Source organism: Colletotrichum phormii (assembly GCF_030913505.1).
Source record: "Colletotrichum phormii strain CBS 102054 chromosome Unknown BDP81scaffold_11, whole genome shotgun sequence".
NCBI classification, from domain to species: Eukaryota; Fungi; Ascomycota; class Sordariomycetes; order Glomerellales; family Glomerellaceae; genus Colletotrichum; species Colletotrichum phormii.
The window spans coordinates 1,515,405-1,533,354 of NW_026851453.1; the positions used below are offsets into that span (position 1 = coordinate 1,515,405).

At 50.4% G+C, this 17,950-nt stretch overlaps 7 protein-coding genes across 7 annotated transcripts; 5 read left to right on the forward strand and 2 right to left on the reverse strand.

The window, feature by feature from the left end:
* Positions 1-61: 61 nt before the first annotated feature.
* On the forward strand, positions 62-1,090 carry BDP81DRAFT_450273 (uncharacterized protein; the record flags this gene model as incomplete). The annotated part of the gene is made up of 1 exon (XM_060592508.1): positions 62-1,090. One exon carries the CDS (start codon positions 62-64, stop codon positions 1,088-1,090), a length of 1,029 nt encoding a protein of 342 aa, XP_060444987.1.
* An 812-nt stretch (positions 1,091-1,902) lies between these two features.
* Positions 1,903-3,901, forward strand: BDP81DRAFT_320785 (cation transporter; the record flags this gene model as incomplete). Its single annotated transcript, XM_060584551.1, has 2 exons — positions 1,903-3,175; positions 3,231-3,901. The coding sequence occupies 2 exons, from the start codon at positions 1,903-1,905 to the stop codon at positions 3,899-3,901; spliced, it is 1,944 nt and encodes a 647-aa protein (XP_060444988.1).
* A 2,132-nt stretch (positions 3,902-6,033) lies between these two features.
* On the forward strand, positions 6,034-6,788 carry BDP81DRAFT_450275 (uncharacterized protein; the record flags this gene model as incomplete). The annotated part of the gene is made up of 3 exons (XM_060592509.1): positions 6,034-6,495; positions 6,556-6,657; positions 6,747-6,788. The coding sequence occupies 3 exons, from the start codon at positions 6,034-6,036 to the stop codon at positions 6,786-6,788; spliced, it is 606 nt and encodes a 201-aa protein (XP_060444989.1).
* A 927-nt stretch (positions 6,789-7,715) lies between these two features.
* Positions 7,716-8,025, reverse strand: BDP81DRAFT_429591 (uncharacterized protein). The gene has a single exon (XM_060590526.1). It carries the CDS (start codon positions 8,018-8,020, stop codon positions 7,847-7,849), a length of 174 nt encoding a protein of 57 aa, XP_060444990.1. The 5' UTR covers positions 8,021-8,025; the 3' UTR covers positions 7,716-7,846.
* A 1,625-nt stretch (positions 8,026-9,650) lies between these two features.
* Positions 9,651-10,208, reverse strand: BDP81DRAFT_429592 (uncharacterized protein). Its single transcript, XM_060590527.1, has one exon. The coding sequence runs from the start codon at positions 10,064-10,066 to the stop codon at positions 9,869-9,871; it is 198 nt and encodes a 65-aa protein (XP_060444991.1). The 5' UTR covers positions 10,067-10,208; the 3' UTR covers positions 9,651-9,868.
* A 2,071-nt stretch (positions 10,209-12,279) lies between these two features.
* BDP81DRAFT_429600 (uncharacterized protein) lies at positions 12,280-14,320 on the forward strand. The gene is made up of 3 exons (XM_060590528.1): positions 12,280-12,908; positions 12,960-13,040; positions 13,104-14,320. The coding sequence occupies exons 1-3, from the start codon at positions 12,368-12,370 to the stop codon at positions 14,141-14,143; spliced, it is 1,662 nt and encodes a 553-aa protein (XP_060444992.1). The 5' UTR covers positions 12,280-12,367; the 3' UTR covers positions 14,144-14,320.
* A 1,049-nt stretch (positions 14,321-15,369) lies between these two features.
* Positions 15,370-17,847, forward strand: BDP81DRAFT_320998 (polysaccharide deacetylase; the record flags this gene model as incomplete). The annotated part of the gene is made up of 3 exons (XM_060584573.1): positions 15,370-15,517; positions 15,631-16,032; positions 16,097-17,847. The coding sequence occupies 3 exons, from the start codon at positions 15,370-15,372 to the stop codon at positions 17,845-17,847; spliced, it is 2,301 nt and encodes a 766-aa protein (XP_060444993.1).
* Positions 17,848-17,950: the final 103 nt, after the last annotated feature.

Consider the following 17,950-nt stretch of genomic DNA (forward strand, 5'->3'; position numbering starts at 1 on the left):
GATTCTTCGACACCCAGTAAACGTTGCTTCAACCATATCCTCACAACCTCAAACCAGAAATATGTCTTACTCCAAGATCCTTCTCATCTCCGCCGTTCTGGCCGCCGTTGAAGCCCGCTTCGGCCAGGAGCAGGTCCCCGTTCAAGCCGTCTCTTCTCTGCAGGCTGGCAACGCCGGTGAAGCCGCCACTCTCGCTGGAGGTATCCCGGGTGTCCTCCTCGCCGCCGCCGACCCCTGCGATAAGTTGACCCTCGCCGACAAGATTGCCGCCCTCGGTACCGGTGCCGACGTTCTCGACGCTGCCAAGGGTGTCGTTGCCGCCGAGCAGAACTTCAACCCCTTCGTCGTCAGCGTCCCCGCCATCTGCGGCGACGCCTCTCTCCCTGCCACCGAGGCTCTCCGCGGCATCGTGCCCCTCGTCGACCCAGCCGTCACCGGATCCGATGCCGAGAATGCCAACTCGGCCACTTCGCTCCAGAACCCCTTTGATGCCACTGGTCTGTCTGTCGCCGAGGTGATGCAGGCTCAGGGCTTCTCCAACTTCACCATCAAGGGCCAGGCTGCTGGTGGTGCTGCTGCCGGAGGGAATGCCAACGCCGGCAACAACAACGGCAATGCCAACACTGGTAACGCCAACAACACCGGCAACGCCAACAACACCGGCAACGCCAACACTAGCAATGCGAACAACAACAACAACAACCAGAACCAGAACACCGGCAACAACAACGATGCCAACAACGGCAATGCCAACACTGGAAATGCCGGCAACGCGAACAACGGTGGAGCTGCCACCGGTGCAGCTGACTTCGGAAAGTGCACTCCCACCATCGACTTCCAGACCGGCCGTGCTGGCCGCAAGGCTGATGAGGGAACCTTCCTGCCCACCGACGCCCTCGTCGCCCAGGGCCAGCAGGACGCCCTGAACCCCAACATCATCATCAACCGCGTCTGCGATCAGCTCACCAACGTCTGCGAGGCCAACGACGCCGCCAAGACCCAGTGCCTCGACGCCAAGGCTCAGATCTTGGCTTCCGGTGACAAGAGCGCCGATGTTGCTACCACCTTCAATGGTCTCCTCGGCTTCTAAGCGGAGAGGTAGCTGATGGACTGGAGGAATCCTGAAGGGAGTTGTTTTCTTTTGTCTCTATAATTTTCATACCGGTATACAAACACCGAGGAGCATGGCATATGTATCTTACGACAAAAGGGACTCTGGAGCTTGGTATCATGTGGCTGGTTATGGCTGTCTTTGCACAAGGTAGCTGGGTGTTCACGAGTAGGATGTTTGAATAAATTGGCTTGCCCGAACTAGTGTCCCACCTTATGAAATAACTTCGTTGTAATTTGCTTGCTGTGAAGCCGCACTCATTCTATTCCTTTACCCCCTAAGCTCCAGCCCATCTTCATTCCTGTGTGAGTTGCTACTAGTAGGCTGAAGAGAGCTCCCTGTACTTATAACCCCTCGGTGAAGCTCGGTGAAATTAAGCTTCAGCGGGCCCACGTGCCAAGCGAGATGAAGAAGCACCGGCTCTGCAGACGGCGCCCCTTTAGCGCAAAATTTTGTTGTCTCCTTGGACGAATGACTCGGCTTGGTCAAGTGGCTCTTATCCACCCCTGAACCCCTCTCACCGACAATTTGTGAGCTCTGAAAGATTGAAAGGTTCGAAATGTTGCGTTGACGGCAAGGAGTTTGTTTGACAAATTTTTTGTAGACATTGCAACTCTTTTTCTCCCCCAGGAAGTAATCGAGGGAAAGGGCGAGTGAGACTTGAAGACAGCGACCTTCAAGTCGGCCTTGGCTGCGCAGATCCATCGAACTTGGCAATCGCGAATTTGGAAAGTTTAATCTTTTTGCCGGCTCGGCACTCGATGGCAAACCCGAATTCCCAGATGCCGACAATGTCAACGCCACGACGACCGACGACTTCTCATCAACGCGCCCAGGATGGAGAAAACTCATCAACGAACGGACTTCAGTCATTTCTACCACCTCTGAACTTCATAACACTGCATTACGCCTACTTCATCGGCACAACCCTCCTCGCATCGGCAATCTTCTACGCCTCGTCGAATCCACACGGCAGCATCAGCTATGTCGACTCTCTTTTCCTCGTCATCTCCGCCATGACGGAAGCCGGACTGAACACGGTCAATCTCAGTGAGATGACTGTCTGGCAACAGGTGCTGCTATGGCTGCTTATCATTATCGGCAGCTCTGTATGGGTTTCGATATGGACAGTTGTGGCAAGGAAACACGTCTTTGAAAAGAGCCTCCGGGGGGTTGTCCGTACCCAGAATGAGGGAGATCAGCAGGGCGGGGGCTTGCCCATATTCAGAAACAGTATTGCTGCGACTCAAGAGAAAAGGGGCGCGAGTGGCACTGGCTTGGGAGACTTGGGGGCCTCATCTCAGGCTCGAGCCGCAGGGAACCACATCACTATCGAGACGACCGGAAACATTACCCGCCGTTCAACACCATCAACTCTCTCGGGCAAAAAGCCTACCCGCCCTTGGCTGTCCTTCCTCAGCGCCTCTAAAGAGGCACGCAACTCCCAGCTCCACTCCCTCACGGGGCCCGAACGCTCCCGTCTAGGAGGCCTCGAATACCGGGCCCTTCACCTCTTGTCAATCGTAGTCCCACTGTATTCAGTGCTCTGGCAAGTACTAGGCTGTCTTGCTCTGGGAGCTTGGATCGCGAACAATATGCCTACCGTCGCGACGTCCAATGGCGCAAACCCCTGGTGGGCCGGCATATTCTTTGCCGTCTCAGCCTTCAACAATTCAGGCATGTCGTTGCTGGACGCCAACGTAGTGCCCTTCCAGCAGGCATATTTCGTACTTATCACCATGGGCCTCCTTATCTTGGCGGGCAACACGGCTTATCCGCTGTTTCTGAGGCTCATCTTCTGGTCAGCGTTAAAGATACTTCGAGCGTTGACCGCCGAGGGAACATTAGTGGAGCTGAAGAACACATTGGAGTTCATACTGGAATACCCGCGTCGAGTTTATACCAATCTTTTCCCGTCACGACCGACGTGGTGGCTCTTCTTCATGGTTCTTATGACGAATGGTATTGACTGGATGGCGTTCGAGGTTCTCAATATCGGCAACCCGGTTATCGAAGCCATTCCTACTGGAGCAAGAGTTCTGGACGGCTTGTTCCAAGCCTTTGGTAAGTCTTTCCCTGCCATCGCCCAGAAAAACGACATCTACTGATGGAGTTGTAGCTGTCCGCTCCGGAGGCTTCTACGTCATCCCCATAGCCTCCGCCTATCCGGGATTACAGGTATTGTACGTTATTATGATGTATATCTCCGTGTACCCCGTGGTGATCACGATGCGACACTCCAACGTCTACGAAGAGCGGTCTCTAGGAATCTACCACGACGATGAAATATCTCCAGGCTCTTCTAACTCGGAAGTGAAGATGCATCCAATGGGTAGCAGTGTTCTGACACACTTCTTCCGGGAGAATCTTAGCTTTGCTGGTGTTGGCGCAGCCAAAACCGATAAGAGAGGCAACGGGTTTGAAACTCGAATGAGCTTCGTGAACCAGCAAATCCGGGGACAGCTCGCCCATGATTTGTGGCTTCTCGCACTGGCTGTTCTAGTCATCGTAACTATAGAGACGTCGCACTTCCTGGAAGATCCAGTTCGCTTTTCGGTCTTCAATGTCATTTTTGAGGTAGTTTCGGGCTATGGCTGTGTTGGCATATCTGTGGGACTACCTAAAGATGCTATGAGTTTCTCTGGGGGTTGGCATCCCGGGAGCAAACTGGTATTGTGTCTTGTGATGTTGAGAGGGCGTCATCGAGGTTTGCCGGTGGCGCTAGACAGGGCTGTGCGACTACCTGTACAGAGGCTATTAGAGGAGGAGGAGAAGGAACATTGGAGGTGAGAGGAGCTAGAAGCCGGCGTGAGGTGGAGTAAATGATAGCAAAAATGAAACGTTCTACATCGTACATGCACATACTACCTACACAGAGCAATAAAAAAGAATCGGAGGGACCATTGAATGTAATTCACTCCCCGTTTCAACTCCCGTGGACGTATACCCGTACACTTGGCGCGGGCGTATCCGTACACGTATGCTTGTGAGCGAACCTTTGTCACAGGTCTTAGGAGAGTCCATAAGCCCATGATGCTAAGCATGAACCTTTAGGGCAAGACATTGACATAGCCATAGGCCAGTGTAGTACTTTTAACGGCTTGGTGAACATATACGACTACCAAAGTCTCTTAAGTACCGACCATTGTGAGCCACCAGTCGCCCCCACCTCGACTTTGTGTCAATGTAGGTAGTCTGCAATGCAACACCTTAAAGCTAGAGGGCATGCGAGGGGCTATCGGTGGAACACTTCGGGATGTACGACGCGCCACAGAGGCCATGTCTGCTGGAAATGGTTAGCAGAGACGTGATGTCGCAGCCACATGAACATCACCAAGACACAGCTGCGAAATTCAGCCAATAAAGGTGATTTACAAGGGTAGGTACAACCTCGAAGTCAAAGGAGACTTTTGGTTAAGGTATTGGGAATAGCCGTTGAGTTCACATGACTCTGTCGAAATCATTTGTTTGGTGATTCAAGCTAATAATCACTAGCCAACCGACTGAAAGCCCAAGAATTCAGTACATTCTGGATGATCATATGAGTTGCTGCCTAAAATGCATCATTGAGATGTTGACACGTTAATCGTTTACTCGGATTGAGCCACAGAACGGCATTAATAGACGCCCCCCGCTTTCGTCCCGGGCAAACGGCCCTGACAGCAAAAGTGGCTCACACGATGGCGGCCATACTTGTTAGTGCCGCATCTGCCGTCGCCGTCCTTCCAGTCCACATAACACACTCGGGAACGAAGAGTACTGAGGAAGGAAAGAACATCCGTGTTGCGACATCACTATTCCACCCAACCTTAGGTGGTCTAATACCTTGTGTGTCCTAGTTAGCACACAGGAAGTATCTCTCATGGCTAGTTGTATCTCTAGAATCCACTGTTCTCAGTGCGGTAATATGGGCACAGATGTACCTTCCACGAAAACGGCCATGGGCACATATTCTCAGGTAGAAACATCGCAAACCTTCAAGATAAAGCTTTACAAACACGAGTCCAAAGAGTGTTGTGCAATGCTAGAGGTTTTTGAAAGACCGTACATGTTGCACGGGGCTACGTATCTTTCCACAATGAACAAACCCCAGACTGAACGGACCATTCATTCAAGGGGCGTCAAACGCAATGTATGATGCAAGACGAAGCTACGTTACTTGCTCCTCGTGGCCCCAGAAATATCCATAGCAATGCACTCGGAAAATGCGCCTCTGGATGAAAAGAAAAAAGGCTGTGCTAGGACGAACGAGGTTAAGAGAGCTTACTAAGAACGACGGCTAGTCCGTTGTTTGATGTAACAGTAGTTCATGAGGCACTACTGTTGTCAACGGAACGATTGAGACTCAGAATCAATCGGCTGAACGGGAAGGTGAAAGTCAATGTCTCAAGGCAGACACTCCATTTTGATGAGAAAGCCCGCAAGAGTCGAGTGATTGGACATAAGAGACACTAAGAGGAAAGTGGCTTGGAATGAGTTACTCAGTGTAATCAGCCCACATCCTTCAGCAATTTCAGCTCTGGACAAAGCGGCCACTTTTGGAAGAAATCAAACATATTTTTCATTATCGATACTGCCTACGCACTGTCTTGAACACTGTGTAGAAATGGCGTTCGTGGTATTTGAAGGCTCAATTCTATTGTCGTCAAGTTGTCTTGATGTTGGAAGGGGTTATAAATAACACAAGTTTCTCTTTGGCACTTGAAGATGATTCCCCATGCAGTAAGCTTCCAGTTGAAACCTATACATTGAAGATAAGACTCGATTCCATGGTTCGCAACAGAACCACCACATAAACGCGTGTCTCCAGCGATTATCATTTGAGAATACCGTGAGTTTTCTTCCAGTCTTACTCAGAGTCTATTGTACGGAGAAGCAAGCAGATAGATCTTTCTGGATTGGATAACCCGAACACTAACGAAATGAAAGCCCACAGGAACCTAATCATTCAGGAGCAAAGCTCGATGGAAGTCCTTCGAAACACCTTTTCCCAACGAAAGCTTGACGACACTGTCTTAACAGTAGCGAGAGCCGTCATCTGTCTTATCGTTGTCCTGGATAGACAAGTGCTCTTCTTACCATCGACGATTGACCGAGTAACTACCTTGGTGCTGTGTTTTGATATGGTCATGGAACTCAAGAACAGTTTTCGAATGTCCAGAGGCGGCGACCGAAAACGACATGAAGTTCAAGTGGGACTTTACTACGCCTCGGCCTTATGGATTGCGGTCTTCGATAACGATGATTCTCCTTGGGGTTTTAGAATCATTCAGATTTCGGTGCTTTTGGGCGACTTATTCCAGCAAAAACAAACTGGTACTACGCATGGTGCGTCTGTTGTGTTACTGTTCCTGTTTATGAACTATCACATACCTTTTGCATCGGTAAGTATTCCAGGTAGTGGAATGGTATAATTTTAGACATGATATTGATTCTAAAAGCAGGATGAAAGCCCTGGACACGCGTCTCTTTCGGACCTTTCCCGGAGAAATATTTACTTCGACTTCCAGTGCAAGTCTAACACAACACAACACAACCAGCTACTGGTAAGTGGTCTTCTTAACTTTCCTTCTACATATTATTGTCTATTTGATGCTCAAACCCATTTATGTTACCCCTGTGATGTTGTTGCTAGACGTGTCCGGTGGATCTATATCTCGTCCCCGCCTGGGGTTGACCAATTAAGTAGACTGGGCTAACTTCCCCTCAGGCGACAAGCCCGGAAACGGCGGCTGGGCTCGCTCAGAAATCATGTCTCTGGTCTCAACAACTGTAATGCCACTTGTATCACCGGCATTGGGAGCATTCTGGGGTTCAATCTTCGCCCTTGCATGCCCTAAAATCCTGCAGAGAATGAGTGAATCATTGAAAGACCGACGGAAGTCTAGAACGGCTGCCTCAGGAGCGCGTCGGCCATGGTTTGCTGCGCTGCGAACTATTCCACCCCGCACTGAACACATGGAAGCCGGCACTCGGGTTACAGCCACGCAAAACTTTCAACCCGGCACATACTTGCTCCCACCGCCTGCAGCGGCAAGTCCATCGCATCATATGCTGCGGTCCAGTGGCTGATATTCAAGGGATTAGATCAGGGCTTCTAGGAGCCGCACATGTTATGGCCGCTGGTGAGTGAGAGTTGAGCTATGTATGAGAGGCGCGTCAGATTTGTACATTAGTTGGTGACCATGAGACGGAACTTTGTTGTTGGATCTCTGAGCAGTCGGCAGAAAGGGTGGACCTGGAAGGCGGCATGGGCCAAAGAAACGGTCTTTCCATTTACATACCACCTCTGAGAGATCGTGGGCTCTGCCTACAACCTCCTACTTCTTCCTCCATACGCAGTAAGAATATACCATTATTGACCCTTCGTTCTAATCGTACGGTTGCCCTGCTGAAGTGTACGCCAACATTAGTACATCTGGATATTTTTCCTTGTTCTATGATGTTATAATGGATTTAGTGATTTAACTTCAACTTGAAGCTTAATGAAGGCCGCGGAAGAAAGTGACCGATAGTGCTGTCCGATAGGGCATACCCAGCGACTCATGGAGTGAGGACAAGAGAAGTCATTGGTGACATGAAGGTTAGCAGATGTGCTGCTTACCACTTTTGCCCGCTTCCGACAAGTGCGTGTACTCATTTCGTCTCCCCGATCAACCACTTTGATGTCTTGGCTGGAAGTTACATGGATATCTGAAATGCTTTATGTCTTAGAAGAATTCGTTTCCACCCCACTCATCGTTCCATTTCCTCACGAGCCTTGCAAGTCTTGTTCCTGTGACGCACTAGATTATCATCTCTGGTAAATTCCTGTCCGCAATCGGCGCATGTGTACTTCCTTGCGGTTTCCCTTTTCTCGTGATTGACTTTGTGATGCCGAATTAATTCTTTCTCGGTAGCGAATTCCATCCAGCACTGACTTGGCACTGCTCCCGGCGTGTAAACAAGGCAGTGGAAAGGCCGGATATGTCTGTCTCGGTGTTTCCTGGAGACTGGGTCACTATGGTTCCTCAAGAAACGGACCAACTGAAAGACTCACGTGAGATCCCCAGGCCGTGGAAAAATTTCTCCACAAGACTCGCACACGTGTCGAATCTCAAACGCAATTTGAGCAGCCCGGACCGTTGCCTCTTCATCATTCATAGTCAATCCCTCCGGACCCTGTGAATGCCGCTGATCAAACTGGGGGTGTCCCCATCGCGGCAATCCACCCTCAGGAGCCTAAGGCCCTAAAGGTGTGGTGGGTTCGGGAAAACGACTAAGAGAGGTGAAGTGATGACTCTGGAAAGTCGGGTCAGGCAAGCAGACAGCATTGAGTGGACCGAGTGTGCCGTGAGGTGCCGAATCCAATTGATACAAGTATCGGTCATCCCCGGGGAAAGCCTCGGATTGCCACGCCGTGCCCAAAGAACAGAACATGTCCTCTGATTGCCCCTCGTCAAGTATCAAGCCCTGCATTTTGACAAATGTCACCCTGTTGCACACATGTTGGGGTCAATAGAGTACTCGTTCTAGGGTCAACGAGAGTACACTCACGGCCTGATTTCCCTACAGCACAGGGTAGAGGAGCTCTATTGTTGGCGAATAAACGAAAATGTCTTATTTCTTCGGTCCTCTCCGTTGAGTTACTGAAGAAGACGGCCTCCCACAGTGGCTCCAGTCCTGTAGGGTGGTAATCCCGCACCGATGCCCCAAAAACTTGGGCAATCGATGTGTGAGGCAGTGAACGGATTAAAGCTTGCAGATCTGAGGAGGGCCCTCTTTAAATATGTGCAACAAAGTCGATTACCAAAGTACCAGTCCGTCTAACAGATTCTCCGCTCCCTCCCGCGGTTGGTACATGCAAGTCTCGCAAGCAGTCGTTCAATGTTTGCTCCGGCCAAACTCGGTCGCTGCCTGCATGCGTTATGCCACGCAGTGATAACTGTTACAGCAAATTGTCTCAGAGGTTCAAAATCTTGAAGCACTCGAAGTCTCCTTCGATCATTGTTGATGGTGTTGCCACACTGCTTCATTACAAGCAAGGAAACAAATAATCGCCAGAACGCGCAACCAACCATTTCTCGATACCTTACAGCACGAAAGTGTATGATGAGAGTCATCTGCTGCTTTTCATCAGGTTAGCTCGCAGCGCCATGGAGTTCGCCTCCGGCATTAGCTTGTGAGATGTGCATAGTTGTCGGCCAATGAGAGCAAGCCTTGTATCTTGAGGGCGTGGTTCAAGGAGCATTCAAGATGAAACCAAGTGTGACTGACTTGTCCTTTCATTGGCTGGAAGGCATCTTTCATGTCAATTAATACCTGTAGTTATGGGTATCCACATATCTGAACGAACGTTATTGAACACGTTTTACGACCTGTAAGATTGGAACTCTGGGCAGTAACAATGCGAATTGGAGCTGCCCAAGGGCAGAGTGCAACATTATGTATCAACGACAAGGCCTACTATATCCAGATTGCGTAAAGGAATCGAAGGCGAGTTCTGACGTAGATGGATGTTAAGCAGAGGCCTTGGAATCCCAAGTAGTCAATCATAGATCGCAAGTGCACACGGATATTTGATTTAACCTTGACTACCTTAATTAACGACATCCAGAATAATTGTAAGAAAGTCTGAGGAAAACTAGAAACGCCGAAGTTGAGTTTGTGGCAATGCCGTGAGTATCAAACACCAAATATACTATCCAAAACCGCAAACTACAACCAGAAACGTAACATAAAGGCATTGCTTGGATCCATTCTAAAATCAGGGCCTCTTTAGCCTTTCGAGTGCTTATTCTGCTGATGGCGGAACAGGTTGTCAGCCCTCGTGAACTTTTTGGTGCAGTCAGGACAGTCAAGTGAATCCCTTCCAATTCCATGGGTGGCCTGATGTCGGTCCAAACTCTTCTTATCCGCAAACCGCTCAGTACAACTTTCAACTGAACAAGCGCATGGCTTGCTGTGCTTCCTCATGTGCCGACTGCGTCTCCAATGTCAGAAACGCCCAGAAATAGAGTAAAATTTTCTAAACCTACTTGAGCTCATGCCTCTTCTCATAGCTTCTGGTGCAGCCTGGGTCGGTACAAACATACTGGAATTGCTGCTGCTGTTGAGGAGCACTCGACTCGTGAAGCATATCGGCGGGGATACGAAGGGTCTGCACCGCCTCCTGAGCGTACATTTCGGCATCCATATCGCTCCAACCTTCTGGTCCCTGTGATGATCGCTGGTGGGAACTGACCCTGTGCGAAGATCCACCCCGAAACGCCTAGAGCGCTTGAGTTGTGGTTTCAGAAGACTGATAGTCAGCGCTGCTTGGGCTCATTTGAAAGTGATAGAACAGCGAAGGGTCGTTGAGATCGTCAGTTGGGGCGTAGACGTTTATGTAGCCACCTGTCGTAGTTGGCCAACCCCCTGGCTCATTGGTGCCAGAATAGCCGTGAGTTTCCAGAGGGGTTCCGTAGTATCGAGACTCTCGACCCATGGTAGAAATTGGACTTGAGCTCGTTTCATCGATGCAGTGTTCAGCACTCAGATGATTTCACTGGCTGTGCCCTTCGTCTTTCTGCGTGTGACACTTGTTAAAGAGAACTTGGCCAAATTTCTGATGCAGCAATGACTCAATTTCCCGAAGATGACATACCTCCAAGTACTTCAGACAAGGCTCAGACTTACCAAAACAAATGGCTCCTCTCAGGAATACGATATCAGCTCCAAGCTGACGCGGTGTCGTTAGCACAGGCCTCCCGCAGTGTTTCCATACTTCCACAGTCATGAATATCCACAACTAGGACCATAAAGGTGGACACCCAATTCAAAACACGCTGCGGGAACATGTCAATACTCACATATTTTTTTTACATGGATTTGTTTGCTGATACACTTATGTCTTCTTAGACTACTAAGGTAAGTTGAGGTGATAGGACAAACTGAGATGATATAGTGATGAGCAATGCTGATCAAGTATTCTGTCAGCAGAAGAAGATTGCGCTTAACTAGAACCCACACGTAGGCAACTTGCGAGCTAGTAGGATGCCACCTGTGACTTTGAGCAGAAATCAAGGCCCTTTTTAAAGTTTTTGACTCTCAAAGGACATACCAATGTGAAATAGAGCGCTTTGGCCAGAAAACCTCGTTTTTACACTTCTTTCTTTTTCTTCCGACTTCCCTTGACGTGCTTGTTGGCAACTCTCACCAATGGCGGATCATCCGTCGCCTGACATTCGACCCCAACGACACTACTCGTGCGTGTTTCTAAGGCTGGCTGGAAACTTGACTTTCATTCCAACGCACCTCGTTTTACCTTAGTGGAGACGAAACTCGGTGAACTTCTCGGACTTGGCTGGCTTGATGAGATGGGGCTAATGTACTTTGCAGCCTGTTGCAGGTCACAATGCGGGAGTCCAACGACCCCCACGCGCTCGTCGGCCAATTGGCAGGAGTCTTTAGGCTGTCATGTGGCGTCTGATAGTTGTTGGACCATTTAGGCGACCGGTTTGCTGCCTAAGTAGATATGCAGCAGACGACAATCGAATTGACATCAAAATGCATTGTAATATGCCTCGAAGCATTGTATCAGTCTCTCACTCCGCCTTGGATTGATACTATTATTCGATAGCAAGACCCAACATATTGTGTGCAAACACCAGAACCAATAGCCTTTTACAACCTCGATCGTTGGCCTCACCGGCCTCCCGCGTTGCACAAAATTAGCCGCCCACTCGAAGTGAGTGGGTGTGATTGCAAATTGAGCAATTGGCTGTCAACGAGTACGTGTAATACGCTTATACGATTATACGATTAACAACGGAGGTCGCGAAATGGCGACTGACGCATATGCGCGCGCGAGTCCTTTTCGGGCTCTTTTGTCGAGTTTTGCTCCGAGTCAGCGATAGATGTCCGCCTCGGGCCCCGCCATAGGCGGACCAGAGGAAGCTCGCTCATGAATGCTGGTTGGTATACCTCGCGTGACTCTCTTGCATACTTTACTGAAGCAATCCAGCTTCGCTTAAATATGAAAAAGGTTGTCGCTTCCTTGATGTTCAATTGATATGGGAGGCACACACAGCCAATTCTCACTTTGTCAAATATTGCGAACTATCTTAGTAGTATTCAGCTCAAATTTGATCAGGTTTTCTTCAACCACCCTCATTCAAGATGGCCAAAAGCAAATCGAACACACGTAGTTCTGCTAAGGGATCGGGGCCAAGTAAGATATCGTCTACAAATCCTTGCAAACATTTCGACTTACAATTGAAAACCACTCTGATAGAAATGATGACGGCCGACGGTCTAGACCATCCCATCAGTCTCAGGCTTTGCAAAAGGCTGAACAGATTCTACGAAGCTTTGACTCTTCTGTACAGTCTGGTTCAAGCCTGTCCCACCAGCGGGCAGCAACTCAACAAAACCCCCAGCGACGTTGCGGAACCAGGTGAAAACCACAGGGCAATTTTAAATTGCTTCATGAACAAGTTGGCTCAGATATGCGACAACCAGCGCGGAGGTAAAACCGTAACTTCTGTGGCCATCATTCAATTGCCTGACATATTGGTCTACACCTTTGCATCCAATCAACGATCGGCAAAAGAAATCGCGGAGGTAGAGGGGTTTATCTTCAGCGTTCTCGAGTATTTGAGTGAGACAGATGCAGCACCGTCAGATTCCGAGGACGATGTTACTTCGAAGTCATTCCAACATATTCTCGGCCAGATTCTGTTCTTCCATCGCAGGCGAATCCAGTGTTACCGAGCAGGACTAGCCAAGGCCTTGTCTCAATGCATCGCAGATTGCGATAGGCGTGAGCCTGGACAGAGTGAGTTTGAAACATCTAGGCTCGGTGCGGCCGTTCTGACATTCTTGAAAGATTCATCGGTCAAAACGTCTCTATTGGAGCTCCAACGTGTGGCAGACGACTCCGAGGCGTCTCTTAAGGGTCAAAATTCAAGTAAGGATGCGTTATTCTTTTCATTGGAGGTATGTGAAGACCATACTGACCCGTCCATCGTAGAAGAGAAGGTACAGAACAACGAGGCACTCGTCCAGGCAGCTACACAGCTACGTCAATCAACAATTTACCACTCCATTGTGGACAGAGGAAAATCAGGAAAAGTCGACGAGTCTCCGTACTGGTGTGATCTGCAACACTTTGTTGGACGACTGGTGTCTTACCTAAGGGCAACCCAGACCCTATTCGTGGCACGAAAGCGTTATCCGGAGCTTTTTGATCTTGATGGTACCAAGATCAAGTTTGTAGCTTCGAGCAAGCCGCTACCTAACCCGATGAACGCGTTTCAAGCTGGCCTCAACCCCTTGCAAAGGAAAACGACCCGTTCAGCGCATGATATCCTATCACGGATAACGAGTGACGAGGAGATGATGAAGAAATACCGCCAATACGCCGATGAGCTCCAACGTTGCGATTTAGATGGCCGGATTGCGACTCAGTGTTGCAAACCGGTGTTCAGACCAATTGTTCACAGTGAGGTTCTTCTTCTCGACTGGCTCCGTAAAGAGTTTGCGGAAGATATTCACTCCATTCCTTTTTATGAAGGTATGAAGTACATTGGATGCAGCAAGCCTACCTGTCGACTCTGCGATTACTACTTTGCTGCTCACAGCAGCGGTGTTAGAGTCCGCCCTACTCACCAGAACGTCTACCCCAGTTGGACCGTCCCAGACGTCTTGGAAGAGGGTGAGATATCGACGACCAAAGACAGGATGATTGATGCGGTTCTGGCAAAGGTCCGCGAAGCTGCTTTCACTGCGCTTAGAGAGAAGGTTTCAGAGCGCAAGAGGTTCGACTCTGATACGTCGTCGATGCCAACATGTCAGCCGCTTACTGGCATTTCAGTCACTCTGGATGACCTGTCGTCCCGGATCGGAGGCCTATCCATTTCGTCTCATCAGCGCGTTTTCCCGTTTGTTGTGAAGAGTAAATCGAGTAACGTTGAAGATACTTGGAGTGTTGCTGCCCACGGAGACGACAGTGGAAGCGATGATGACAGTGGTGGTGTGCTAGTATTCACTGGCCGCAACAAGCATCCCTAGAAGTCGTGGTGTTATGTCGCTGTCCCGGCAGCGTCAGTTGACCTTGCTACTTTAGACTCCGTGGCAACAACATGGGAGCTCTACGTAAGCAGTCTCGCTGAGTTCTTCGTTTGTTAGCTTGTTTCCTTTCACGATGCTTTTAGTTACATGATTTACCTGATAAATCCTAATACCTACCTAAAGCGTGATTGAATGCCGGTGAAGACCTTAGGTTCTTGTCAACCCCCGCAGTGAACCTATGTCGAACACTGTTGGTTGGCATCGCCACCTTCCTGAATAGGAAACTGGAAACGTAATTTGTATGTGTTGATCCGACTCTCCGTCCCAAGATTCGGTGTACTTTTGTTTGATAAAAATGCGCCGCCTTCTCTGATTTTCAGCTCAATTCCGATGAAGAGTTGAGGGCCTGCTTGTCGCACAATTACGAAGACACTCACGCGTTGTGATGTGTCGTCTCTTCCCCTTTCCTCCCCGATGGCTTCGTCCACCGGGCGGAAATCCCACCAGGTTTGACTGCGCCAAGCATCGTATTCCGAGACTATTGCTTGCTAGCGCCATGGCATGCTCACATAAGCTTGGAGGCTCACCGACTCCACATTCAATTGAGGTTTATGAGATTGACCATTAACGCACAAGATGTGGACGCGCGGATGGAGCCTTAGAGGCAGTTGATACAACCTTGGACCGTCGGCCCGGACTTTCCTTAGTAGAATGCACGACACCGATGTGCTGAGTCCGGGTTACAATGCGGTGCCGCCGGGTCCTGAAAACACCATCGACTCTGCGAATGCCTCTCCGTATTCAGCTCCCCCCTGGCCCGGTCCGCGAGCGGGGGAAACATTGAGTAATTGGCGACCGCCAAGTTCCATTGTGAGAGGTCAACGTTTTCTAGCGGTCCCGAGGAAAACGCATGAGTGACGCCACGGCCCGCATCTATGCTATTGCATAGTGGCATCCTCTGTGCCCGGGTCGCATGGAAATTCAGCTGAGGGTGGTTGAATCGAACCACACGCAACCTGGGATTCTGCGGCCAAGAGCCTGGCGCGACTCAAGGCGGATATTCGACATGTTAACGATGTTCTGGATGGCATATAGGGTGGAGGTGCTCCGCCGGTCATCGCAACTCTCGTCCATCGGCTCTTCTGTTAGACAGGGGGTTGCCAAGAACGCCCTTTCATACATTCGTTACCACGATCTCAAGCCAGTCGTTGAGATATTCGCAGAAGATGTCGCAGTTCAAGGCTTGTTGTCTCTTGGCCGCGGTCTACGGCGCAGTAGCTGCGTTTGGTGCTGTCTGCACGTCTGATCTCCTCGTGGACGACTTCTCCAGCTCGTTCTCAACGAACAGGAACAACCTCGGCTCATGGACTTCAGGTGAGATACCAATATCAAAATTCGAGCGACCGATGCTTCGGGCGGTATCCTTCAATCGATCGCCTCGTGGTAGCTGTTAAAGAGCCTCTAGTGACTAACTCCATGTTCAATAGATGATGCAAGCATGACCAGCATCTCCGCGTCCGGCGGCATTCTAAGTTTCACTCCCAAGAGCGGAGCTTACTACTACGAGACGTTTCCCTGCCAAGCACTGCAGACCGACTTGTATACACACGTCCAGCTCGACATCAAAGCACCAGCGTCAGGCGCAGCCTTCACAGCCGAATTGAATTCAGCATCAAGCTGCTCGGCGACGACCAGTTCAAAGACGTCTTTTCGAGTCACAGGCTTAACCGGCGGCTGGCAGACGCTACGCATCCCATTGAGTAGCTTTGCAGCCGGGAACCTCAATGCCGTCCTGTCATTTGTCGTCGGGTCGTTCTCTGCTACCCAGGAATGGCAGTTGGACAAGATCTTGTTTGTCTGTGCTCAGGGGTCATCAGCAACTTCGACTTGTAAGTGATGGCCAGCCGACCAACCCGGACATCATTTCTGCTGATGCTAACACAAACTCCATAGTCACTACGATTACTACGGTTACACAAGCTCCAACAAGTTCGGTGCCATCTCCGACCCAATCTAACAACCCGTCTTGCTCGGCGCCTCTAGTAGATGACTGGGCATCGCAGTCACGCCTCGACTTCTTGCAATACAACTCACTCCTACTGCCTACAGGAGATGACGGAACAATGCAGTCAAAGGTCGTTGGCAACCATCACATTACCTTGACGCCGAAAGATTCCTCTTCATACTTCTTCACCCAAGTCGGATGCTTAGATACATCAAAGTATGGTGGAGTTTCACTCCGGATCAATGCCCCGGCTGGAACTACATTTAAGATCGAACTGACTTCCAAGACAACGTGTGAGGGAGAGGTGACAGCGTACTCGTCTCAGACAACTGCACAGCTAGGCTGGACCTTTGACGGAACCGAGAAGCTCTACAGTTTCCCCTGGTCAAAGTTCAGTGGAGTCAACCTCAGCAAACTGAGATCACTTGTTCTCGAAGCGCCGACCCGCCCCATCACACTTGGCCCGCTGGCACTCTACTGCGGGAGCACCCCGACTGGTTGGGTGGTGCCTACGGCCACGACCCCGACAGGACCAACACAGACCGTTCCGGCACCGGCCGCTACGGTCTCCGGGCTTGTAATTGACACATTTGCAAACTCAAACACAAACTCGCTTGGATTCTGGCACGGCGGCGATGAGTTGGGGCTGACTTGGGGTTCGAGCCGCCTTACAATCGTTGCCTCAGCTCCCGACTACGCATTCACCAGTCTGGTGAGCGGTGGATGTCGGGACTTGCGTAGTCAAAGTGGATCGTACTTACACATCGCGTACTCGGGTCATACGAAGTTCTCGATCTCACTACAACAGCACAACTCTCAGTGTAATGATGGCGTTGCACCATACCCCGAAACGAGAGACAGCCTGGAAGCAAGCCGATACGCGACGACGAGCAGTGACATCTACATCCCCATCTCGCACTTCAACATCAACCTCCAACGTGTCGCGAGTGTCGGTATTAGAGGCATCTATAGTACCGACCCAGTAGTCCTAACAAAGATCGAGATCGTTCCCTCCATCCCCTCGGGCGTCAGCATTCCCCAAAAACTGCCCTCGGGAACCCTCGTCTTTGCCTGTACCCGGCCAAATTCTTTTGCATTCGGCATTGACGACGGAAACCCAAAATACGCCGCCAGGCTAGCGCAAATCATCCGCGACGCGGACATCAAAGTAACCTTCTTCGCCGTCGGCGCAGTGCTCGAAAACCCGTCCACTGGCATGGCCAGCCTCTACCAGCAGCTCAAGAGCGAGGGCCACCAGATCGCGCTGCACTCATACACGCATCCGAGAATGGAAGGATTACCTGATACCGAGAGCATCGACTGGGAGTACAACGAGGACTACAGGGTGATGACGAACCTGTTTGGCGAACGATCCAATTACTTCCGCCCGCCGTACGGTGTTGAAGGCGCGCGTATGCGTCAGCGCTGGGCGGCTGCCTCCGGTTCGGACAAGGCATACCTCATCAATTGGAGCGTCGATGTGGAGGACTGGCTGTGGGCTGAGACGAGCACGCCGGAGAAGCAGGTTGACTCGTTCAAGTCTGACGTTGCCAAGGGGGGAAACCTGGTTGTTATGCATTTTTCATACAACACCACGGTCGAGTACTTCCCTGAGTTTATCAGGCAGGCCAAGGCTACTGGTAAGCAGATTATGAGGATCGATCAGTGTGTGGAAGACCCGAACGCACCTCCCCTCTGAAAGCGGAGATGGTGGCGAAAGAGCGGAGATTAGGGGGTTGACGGAACATTTTGGTGACAGTGTTCTCATTCGTACACGTAGGCTCCCTAGATCATGGTCGATG